Source organism: Panthera leo, chromosome B1, assembly GCF_018350215.1.
Source record: "Panthera leo isolate Ple1 chromosome B1, P.leo_Ple1_pat1.1, whole genome shotgun sequence".
In the NCBI taxonomy this organism is placed as follows: domain Eukaryota; kingdom Metazoa; phylum Chordata; class Mammalia; order Carnivora; family Felidae; genus Panthera; species Panthera leo.
In genome coordinates this window covers 143341709-143352683 of record NC_056682.1, presented here as the reverse complement: position 1 = coordinate 143352683, position 10975 = coordinate 143341709, and the positions used below count along the sequence as shown (strand labels likewise).

Genomic DNA, 10975 nt, shown 5'->3' with positions numbered 1-10975 from the left:
GAGTTTTTTGATTACTGATTCAATTTCATTGCCGATAATTGGTTGCTCACATTTTCTATTTTTTCTTGATTCAGTTTTGGTAGGTTATATGTTTCTAGGAATTTATTAATTTCTTCTAAGTTGTCTAGTCTGTTGGCCTGTAGGTTTTTAAAAAACATTCTGTTACAATTGTTTTTATTTCTGCTCTGTTGGTTGTTATTTCTCCTTTTTCATTAGAGGTTTTGTTGATTTGAATCTTCTCTTTTTTACTAGTCTTGGTAAGAGGTTTATCAATTTTGTTGATCTTTTCGGAGAATGAACTTTCTATGTTCATTGATCTGTTGTTTTGTTTTTTAGTTTCTTTTTTTTTTTTAATTTTTTTTTTTTTAACATTTATTTATTTTTGAGACCGAGAGAGACAGAGCATGAACGGGGGAGGGGCAGAGAGAGAGGGAGACACAGAATCGGAAACAGGCTCCAGGCTCTGAGCCATCAGCCCGGAGCCCAACTCGGGGCTCGAACTCACGGACCGTGAGATCGTGACCTGAGCCGAAGTCGGACGCTCAACCGACCGAGCCACCCAGGCGCCCCTTGTTTTTTAGTTTCTACATCATGTATTTCTGCTCTAATGTTTCTTCTTCTTCTTCTTTTTTTTTTTTTTTTTTTTTTTTAATTTTTAGAAAGAGTGGGGGAAAGAGGCAGAGGGAAAGAGAATCTTAAGCAGGCTCCACCACGACCCTGGCATCATGATGTGGGCCAAATCAAGAGGATGCTCAACCAACTGAGCCACCCAGGTGTTCCTGCTTTAATCTTTATTATTTCCTTTCTTATGCTGGATTTGGGTTTTGTTTGTTCTTTTTCTAACTCCTTTAGGTGTAAGGTTAAGTTGTTTACTTGAGATTTTTCTTGCTTCTTAAACAGGCCTGTATTGCTTTAAACTTCCCTCTTAGAACCAGTTTTGCTGCATCCCAAAGATTTTGGGCTGTTGTATTTTCATATTCATTTGTTTTCATGTAATTTTTAATTTCTTCTTTGAATTCTTAGTTGACCCATTCATTGTTCAATAGCATGTTATTTAACCTCAATGTATTTGTGGTCTTTCCATGTCTTTTCTTGTGGTTGATTTCTAGCTTCACGGTGTTGTGGTCAGAAAAGATGCATGGTATAGCTTTGATTCCTTTGAAATTGTTGAAACTTGTTTTGTGTCCTAATACGTGATCTTTTCTGGAGAATGTTCTGTGTGTACTTGCAGAGAATGTATTATGTTCTTTTAGGATGGAAGGTTCTGAATAGGTATGTTAAGTCCATCTGGTCCAGTGTGTCTTTCAAAGCCTCTGCTTTCTTGTTGATTTTGTTCAGATGACCTGTCCATTGATGTAAGTGGACATACTATTATTGTATTGCTATGATTTCTTTTATGATCATTATTATTAACTGTTATTAACATTGTTATTAACTGTTTTCTATATTGGGGTGCTCCCAGATTGGGTGCATAAATATTTACAGTTGTTATATCCTCTTATTGGATTTTCCCCTTTATTATTATTATTATTATTATTATTATTATTATTATATAGTGTCCTTTGTTTCTTGTTGTAGTCTTTGTTTTAAAGTCTAATTTGTCTGATAAAAGTATTGCTACCCCAGCTTTCTTTTGGCATCCATTTGCATGATAAATGTTTCTCTGTCCCCTCACTTTCATTTTTTTTCTTAACATTTATTCATTTTTTGAGAGACAGTGTGTGAGTAGTGGAAGGGCAGAAAGAGAGTGAGACACAGAATTCGAAGCAGGCTCCAGGCTCTGAGCTGCAGCACAGAGTCTGATGCAGGGCCCGAACATAATAGGCTGGGAAATCATGACCTGAGCCAAAGTCAGACACCCAAATGACTGAACCACCCAGGCACCCCCTCCATCCCCTCACTTTCAATCTGCAGGAGTCTTTCAGCCTGAAATGAGTCTCTTGTAGGCAGCATAGAGATGTCTTATTTTTTTTATCCACTCTGTCACCCAGTGTCTTTTGATTGGAATGGTTAGTGCATTTACGTTCAAAGTAATTATTGATAGACCTGTATTGTTGCCATTTTGTTACTTGTGTGATTTTACTGTAGATTTTCTCTAATTCTTGTCTTGCTCTCTTTCATGGTTTTGGCTTTCTTAAGTGGTATACTTGGATCCCTTTCTCTTTATTATTTGCATATCTATTATTGGTTTTTGATTTGTGGTTACCAGTAGGCTTGTGTATAATATCTTTTGCATATAGCAGTCTATATTAAGTTGATGGTACTGAAGTTTTAACCTGTTCTTTATTCCTGTCCTCCCCACATTTTAGTTATATGGTGTCATATTTTACTTCCTTGTTTTTTTTTTTAATCCCTTGACAGATTTTTACAGAAATATTTATTTTCACTGCTTTTGTGTTTATTTTTCATACTCTCACTTACAGTCTTTCTTTACATTCTGAGTCCCCTTTATTTCTTGTAGGACCGGTTTAGTGGGCATGAACTCCTTAGTTTTGTTTGAGAAACTCCTTATCTCTCCTACTCTGAATGATAGCTTTGCTGGATAGAGTATTATTGGCTGCAGATTTTTCTCTCTCAGCACTTTGAATATATCATGCCACTCCTTTCTGGCCTGCAAAGTTTCTGCTGAAAAATCCTCTGATAGCTTTAGGGGGGTTCCCCCTTGTATAGAACTATCTTCTTTCACTGCTTTTAACATTTTTTCTTCATTGCTATTTTTTGCCAGCTTAATTACTGTGTGTCTTGGTGTAGACCTCCTTGGGTTGGAGAGAGTGGGAATCTATGCCTCCTGGATCTGGGTATCTGTCTCCTTCCCCAAATTAGGGAAGTTTTCAGCTGTTATTTCTTCAGATAAATGTTCTGCCCCCTTATCTCTCTTCTTCTCAGATCCCTCTAATGTGGATGTTATTACACTTGATAGAGTCAGTGAGTTCCCTAAGACTGTTCTCAGCTCACATAATTTTCTTTCTGTCCTTTTCTCAGCTTGGTCACTTTGCATTACTTGTCTTTCAGGTTGTTAATTCATTCCTTTGCTTCATCTAGCCTGCTATTTACTCCATAAAGTGTATTAAAAAATTTTTTTTTAACATTTATTTTTTAGAGAGAGACAGCATGTGAGCAGGGAGGAGCAGAGAGAGGAGGAGCGGAGAGAGAGGGAGACAGAATCTGAAGCAGGCTCCAGGCTCTGAGCTGTCAGCACAGAGCCTGATTCCAGGCTCGAACTCGCGAGCTGCAAGATCATGACCTGAACCGAAGTCGGACGCTTAACTGACTGAGCCACCCAGGTGCCCCTCCATAAAGTGTATTTTTAATTTCATTAATTGTATTTATCTCTGATGGGTTCTTTTTTTTTTTAATCTGTAAAGGTTTCACTGATGTCTTCTGCTCTTTTCTCCAGTCCAGTGGGTATCTTTATGATAATTACTTTAAATTCTCTATCAGGCATATTACATACATCCATTTCATTTTGGTCTGTTGTGGTTTGGTCCTCTTCTTTCATTCGGGAGATGTTTCTTGTCTCCTTATTTTGTCTGTATGTGTTAGGAAAGTCAGCTACTTTCTTGTTCTTAACAATAATAGCCTTATGAAGAAGATGTCCTGTGGTGCCTTGAAGTGCAGTGTCTCCTGTTCCCCAATGCCTGGTGCTTTAGGGAGTGTCTCCCATGTGTGTTATGTGTGCTCTGCTGTTGAGTCTTGGCCTCTTTTTCCTTCAGTTGTCTTCAGAGGTTCTTTGCTTCTTGTGGGTGGCAAGGTGTGCAGTGATCTGCTTGCAAAATGAGACCTACCCCCTTGCATGGGGAACTGAGGTCCTGGAAAACGGACAGGTGGATCAGGACAGGTGGTGTTGGCAGGGTTTGCACAGGTCTTCTCGGGGAGGGGCCCATGGCACCAGGACTCAGGCAGATGTGACTGGGGAGGGCGGATCCACCCAAGCAATGGAGGATGGGGCTTGGTGCTAGTAAGTTAGGTAAGGAGGGTCAGCACCTTGCTGGTTTTCCCAGGTTGGCCATTGTTTGGGGTGGGGGTGGAAGAGGGAAATGGTGCCTGCCAGCTCCTTTGTTCTTGGAGGGCTCTCCCTGTGATCCTTGTCTTTCCTGGCTATGATGAGATGGTCAAATCATTCTCCCTCCCATCGGCTCCCCATTGTTTTTCAACTTGATAGTTCTACACTGTATCTGTGTAGGCTGTTGTGCTGTTTCTAATGTCCTAATGCCATCCAGGCTTTCTGAGCTGAACCCACTGATTTTTCAAATTTTAGGCTTTAAGTCCTGCTGGTTTTAAGAACGCAAAATATTCAGCATCTTTGACTGTTAGAGGCAAATATGGAGATTTGTCCTCCTCATTCATGGGCTCCCCGGTGTGAAAGTATGTTTTCTGGCTTTCTCTGCACCACCAGCTGTGTGGATGGGCATGGTCCGTTTTGCTCCTAGACCACATCTTCACTCTTCTTTGATGTGGCCTGTTCCCTGCCTTAGTTGTGGAGTTTGTCCTGCCAAGTCTTCAGGTCATTTTCTGGGTTATTTATTCTGATATGGGTGTTATCTAATTGTATCTGGGGGACTAAGGAAGCTCAAGGTCCTCTTACTCCCCCATCTTCCCAGCCTTCCCAGTCTTTATTTTAAAGTCTACTTCATCTGACATATGTATTGGTACCCTGGTGTGTTTTTTGGGTGAGGAGGGCTCCTTTTGCATGGAATATCCTTTTCTTGCCCTTCAGTTTCAGTCTGTATGTCTTTAGGTCTGAAGTGAATATCTTATAGGCAACATGTAGGTGGGTCTTGTCTTTTTATCCATTCCATCACCTTTTGTCTTTTGATTAGAACATTTAGTCTCTTTACATTTAATTATTGGTAGGCATGAACTTCATTGCCATTTTATTGTTTTCTGGTTGTTTCATATAGTTTTGTTCCTTTTTTCTTATCTTGCTTTCTTTTATGATTTGATGACATTCTTTAGTGTTGTGCTTTAATTCCTCTTTGTTTTTTGTATATGTATTACAGGTTTTTGGTTTGTGGCTACCTTGATGTTCATGTATAACATTCTGTGTATATATACAATATCTAGATTCTATGTAATCTAGATCTATAAGTTAATGGTCACTTAAATCCAAACATACTCTAAAAGCACTACATTTTTACTTGCCTCCTTCATGTTTTAGGATGGCCTGTTTTACATCTTTTTGTGTATCCTTTAATTATTGTAGATATAACTGATGTTACTACTTTTGTCTTTTAACCTGCAATACTAGCTTTATAAGTGATCTAGTACCTTTGCTATATGTTTGCTTTCATCAGTGAAATATTTTTCATTCAGAATTTTCTATTTATGGCCTTAAAGAAGTCCCTTTAACATTTCTTGTAAGGTTGGTTTAGCTTCAAATCTAAATGATAACTTTGCTGGGTAGAATATTCTTGATTGTACCTTTTTTTTCCCCCTTGTAGCACTTTTAATATATTCTGCCACTCCCTTCTAGCCTGCAACGTTTCTGGTGAACAGACAGCTCATAGCCTTATGGGGGCTTCATTGTATGTAACTAGTTGCTTTCCCTTGTTGCTTCTAAGATGTTATCTTTAATTTTTGATAGTTTAATTATTATGTGTCTTAGTGTGGACCTCTTTGGGTTTATTTTGTTAGGGGTTTCTTTGTGCTTCCTGGACTTGGATGCCTGTTTTCCTTCCCCAGATTAGGGAAGCTTTCTACTTTTATTTCTTCAAATAAGTTTTCTGGCTCTTTCTCTCCTCTTTTGGGATCCCTATAATACAAATGTTAGTACACTTGTTGTTGCAGAGCTCACTTAATCTTAACTTCATTTAATTTTTTTTTCTTTTTGCTGTTCAGCTTTAGTGGTTTCTGCTACCCTGTCTTCTAGATTAGTGATCTGTACTACATCCTCTAACGTGCTATTGATTCCCTGTAATGTATTTTTTATTTCAGTACTGAATTCTTCACCTCTTATTGGTTGTTATATTTTCTATTTCTTTGTTGAAGTTCTGAGTTCATCCACTCTTGTCTTAAGTCCAGTGAACATCTTTATCACCATGACTTTGAACTCAGGTAGATTGCTGTTTCATGTAGTTTTTTTCTGAGGTTTGTTTTCTTTCATTGTCTCATTTTGTCTGACTCTGTTTCTGAGTGTTAGGTAGGTCAGCTGCATCTCCTGGTCTTGAAAGTAGTGACCTTATATAGAAGTCATCCTTTGGGGTCCAGTAGCATAGTCCCGTTGGTCACCAGAACCAGGCATTCTGAGGGTGTCCCGGGTGGGCTGCATGCACCCTCCTGTTGTTACTGGGCCAGGACAGCTGAGGGTGTACTGGTGGGTGGTGCTGGCCCCCAGCACAGGTGGATGTGAGGCCTGGCTGCCGCTGCTGCAGGTACACTGGTGGGCAGGGCTGCTGCAATGACTGGTCATGACTGCTGTGGGCAGACTGGTGTGCAGGGCTCGTCCCCTGCTTGGCTGGCTAAGAGGTGTGCCTGTAGCTGTAATGGGTGTACTGATGGAGTGGGGTTAGTTCCTGGTACGGCTGGCTGCAACTGCTGCATGTGTGGTGGAAGACAGGGCTTGGTCCTTCCCCCCACTTTCCTGGGGCAGGATAGGTTTTGGAGGGGCACAGGGCTATAAGGAGGCTGCCTGCTGAGTTTTGCATGGTGGGAGCTACTGTCAAAGAGAGCCTGCTGGGGCAGGTCCACAGGAGAACACCAGGGCTAGGTAAGCAGTAATAGGCAAGTAGATAGAGTGTAAATACTAGCTCCTGCCAGCGGCTGGCCAGCTAGGCTTAAAGAGGAGGGCAAGAAAAATTGTGTGCACCAGCATGTCCATTCATGGAGAAAGTGTCTACGGAACCCTTCCCCTCCAGCACGTAGCCTAAAATTAGTCAATAAAGACTGCAGATACTAGCCAGACACTTTAAACTGCTGCCTCTGTTTTGGTCTTGAACCTAATGATATAGGGTTCTGGCTCTTTAAGAGTGGAATGAGTTTCCTGTTGCCCTCTCAAGTCTCCCAGAGAGAAGTCCTGCTGATTTTCAAAGCCAGATGTTATGGGGGCTCATGTTCCCAGTGCATGTCTCCAGGGTTGGAAGCACTCCATGTGTCCCATGTGGGGTCTGATCCCCTCACTCCTCAGGGAAGACCTCCATTCCTTGTGGGTCACCACACTAGCTGTTTGGTTCTCAGGTTCATCTTCGCCTCCTGAACCCTTCTCAGTGTGGTTTTTTTATATCCCTAGCTGTAAGAGAGCCGTTTTGCTAGTCTTCAGGTCATTTTCAGAGTTAGTTGCATCCTCAGTGTGTCTGTGGGAGGAGGTGGGCCTGGGATCCTCCTGTGTGGTCATCTTCCCTGCAGTCTCAGTGTGCTTTCTTCTCTTCGCCTCTGTTCATGTTCAGAATTTTGAGTCGACTGTCTGTAAGAACTGTTAGCCAGTTGAAGATTAAACACAGAACTTGTATAAATAGCACTGGAGAATACAGCTTAGTCCTAAGGCCAAACTGGGTCCTTCCTCCTCCTACCCACCCAAACTGGAACTTGACTTACTTGCTTGGACGACACCTGTAGTTTGACCAAGTCCAATTATCTAACAGCCTATATGAATGAGGGTAATAAGCCTGCCTTAACACATGAAGTTAGTGGGATTGAAACTTGGGAGGCTGACTGGCCCTGTCTAGGAGTATTTACCTTGTGAAATTAGCCTAAGAGTATCAGAGCACAAAAAACGAAAGGCAAGAGAAGTGAACATAGCATATGTGACTCGCAGTCTGTCCACTAGAGTATGTGGCTCAGTGAGTAACAATTCTCATCAGTTACATCAGCAACTCTCCCTACTGTAGGAGGGTATACAGAGGGCCAGAAACTCCTTCCATACTCTGCTACATGGATGAGGATGGGACTGACTGCCTGTTTTCTGGCTGAGGAAGAAAACACAGGAAAATAGACAAATTCCTCTTTTGGGACTGTTGGAATTGCCACAATGAGTAGGAAAGTATGATGGAAGAGAATATAGCAAGTTTGCATGGCATTAACTTGGCAAAAGTGGCTGGAAATTTTCAGCACCTAACTTGGAAAGAATCATTTTTGAAGTTCCCAGTCTTCTACACATCTTTAACCTAGTTTACAGCTGGACAGAACTTCCTTCAGTGAGATCTGAGAGGATGGCCTCTTGATAAGTATCATATCCCTCACCATCCCCATAAACACAGTGTGGCAAGATTCATGGGGCTATTTCTCAAAACACTTCTCATTACAAGCCAAAGCACGACAGAAATGAAAAGTTGAAGCACCACAAGAGGGGTCAACATACAGCCCAGGGGTGAAGTTTGTAGTCAGAAATTGTTCAAAATGTTAAAAAAAAAAAAAAAATATCATTTCATATCATGATATCTAATTCAGATTTTTCTAGTGTTTTCAGTTCCGAATGATACATTAAGGAATTTTTTTAATGTTTATTTTTGAGAGAGCACAAGAGAGGCAGGAGCAGAAAGAGGGGGACAGAGGATCTAAAGCTGGCTCTGCACTGACAGGCTGACAGCAATGAGCTGGATGTGGGGGACTTGAACTCACAAACCGCATGATCATGACCTGAGCCAAAGTCAGATGCTCAACTGCACTGAGCCACCCAGGTGCCCCAGGGGATTCTTTACCATAGATGATACTTGAAATAAGTTTTACTTGCCATAACCTAGTCAAACTAGGTCAGCATTGATACATTTTCCAGGAGGGAAAAATCAAACTCAAGACTAGAATTCTTAAATTGCGGTTATGATTTAATACTTGTGAGGAGAGCCAAATAAAGCATCAGACAGAATTATATAAAAGTAATTACAATCAAGAATTTATTTGTTTTCATCATTTTTTTAAGAAATAAAGATCTAAAAAGCAAAAAAAGTTGCAAAAATGATAAAATGTAATTCTGTTATATCCTAATTGCTTAAGTGTGTTCTGTAAATTCCAAATAAGTAAAATAATATAAAAATATATTTTCAAATCTTTATAGGATGAAAAGATAACCACAATCATTAAATACTCTTGGATTTCCTTTACTCCTCCCACAGATGAATTCACAAATATATAAAAACTGACGTACATTTACATTCTGAAGTACAAAGCTCCAACAGCCAAATAGTTACACAGTTTATTTTGTTATGTGCAAAGTAGGTATTTCATATTTACTTGCTATGGAAAGCAGAGTACAGGCTCAATGGAGAATAATCATTAAACACTGATTAGTTTTAAGAATAATGCTGTTGTCCAAATGTACAGCGGCACATACTTTTCGTAATTATGTACTTCTCTTTTACAGTAACAGCTTTCAGGTATGAATCTTTCAAAGGCTATCTTTGAACAGCTGTGAAGTGGATGTTATTTCAGATCTGATGAAAATAATTTGACAGTAGCCTCCTCAAAAGCCAGGAGAGGATTTTCTTTTTCTCCCCTCCATGTGGTCAGTTTCATTCTTAAGGAAGGCCTGATGTTGCAAGAAGATACATTTCACAAACCCTTAACATAAGTTTGTGAATTGTCAACTAAAGACACCACCTCTGATGTGGATGGTTTCATTCAATCCATGTTCTACCAACTTTATATCTTCTAGGTCATCTTTTATGATGCTAATCAAATGGCTAAGGCCTTCCTGTTGTTGTTTCAAATGCTAGAAGGAATTAAAATATATATTAATGTATTAAGCCATTAAACTGCACACTATGCACAGGAAAAAGGACTTTTTCACTATTTTACTAGCAATACAGCACTTGGTAGCTGCTCTAAATAGAGTGGACATGCATATTAAAACATTTCATACTACAGCTTGTGCTAACACATTTCTATGACCTATAGTAAACAAAACCAAAAAAAATGAACAGTATTTTCCATAGAAATTGTACAGAAGATATAGATTTTTAAAATATAATGCAAGAAGGTATTCAGATATGGAGGACTAGCAAAATAATTCTGAAAACTAAAAGTTTTCATGTTTTGAAGTACCAAGTATATAATGATAACAGAACTACAATTGCTAACATTTTAAAGCATCCAAGTGTTAAAGCAGTTTTCAGAGCTTCATGGGTAGTAACAAAATTTTTTTAAGCACTCTTTGGGGATGCATTACAGCATCTCTACAGATAGAAAAATTGAGATGCAGGTAGGAAACCCGCTCAAGGTCCTAAACTAGGTGATGAGCTGTGATCCAGTCCCAAAACAAGTGTTCATGTTATTCGAAACTTTATTGCATAATCACTCTATCAATATACTGGAATCTTTCTCAGCTAGTGTTTTGTAGTTATTTACAATGGAATATAGTCAAGTGGATGTATATGTCCCAAGAACCTAGGAGCCAAACTGGATTTTAGTTGTATAATATAGCAATATCCCTTCTAAAGCACATAATAAAACTGGATTTGTAGGTGACAATTATAACCATCTAAAAATGCCCCAGGCCATGACAACAGCCCTAAGATGTTCCTCAAAATTTACCATTTTAATACCTTTAGATACAGTCACTGGTTAGACAGCTTTCATTAAATCAATCTGTAGTTATACTGAGGAAAATAAACTAGAGCAGTACTTTCCAAACTTTTCACACCAGATGAGCTAAAAGTAGTTGGAGGGGTTCTGGCCACCCCAACCTCCACCTGGGTCCCCTGAGGGCTGAGGAGATCAATGATTGGTACATATTTACAATTTATATGTGACATACAGGTTGGGCATAGAGGACAGAGCAGTTACTTCTCAAATTGTACATACAAATCACTCTGATCTTAATAAAATGTACATTAAGTAGGTTTGGAGTAAGGACTGAGATTATGCATTTGTAATGACCTCTCGTGTGTTGCTGTTGCCACCTACAAATTGAGTAGCAGGGTGTAGGGAACTGTGGTGCCTCCACTAACTGAATTCATCTTTTCTTATAAAATATACAAAACACAAAAATACCCATCTTAACCCTTTTTAAAAACACACAGTTCAGTAACATTAGTATATTCACATT

General features: G+C 39.6%; 1 protein-coding gene across 2 annotated transcripts in view; it reads right to left on the bottom strand.

The window, feature by feature from the left end:
- Window positions 1-10975, bottom strand: part of NUP54 (nucleoporin 54) — a 54531-nt gene that overhangs the window by 14885 nt on the left and 28671 nt on the right. Inside the window, exon 12 of one of the 2 annotated variants that reach the window (XM_042936158.1) lies at window positions 8965-9640. The exons of the other annotated variant lie outside the window; for it this stretch is intronic. Within the exon in view, the coding sequence (XP_042792092.1) occupies window positions 9512-9640 (129 nt within the window). The 3' untranslated portion in view covers window positions 8965-9511. Of the gene's footprint in view, window positions 1-8964; window positions 9641-10975 lie in introns of those variants that run through there. 2 annotated transcript variants of the gene reach the window in all.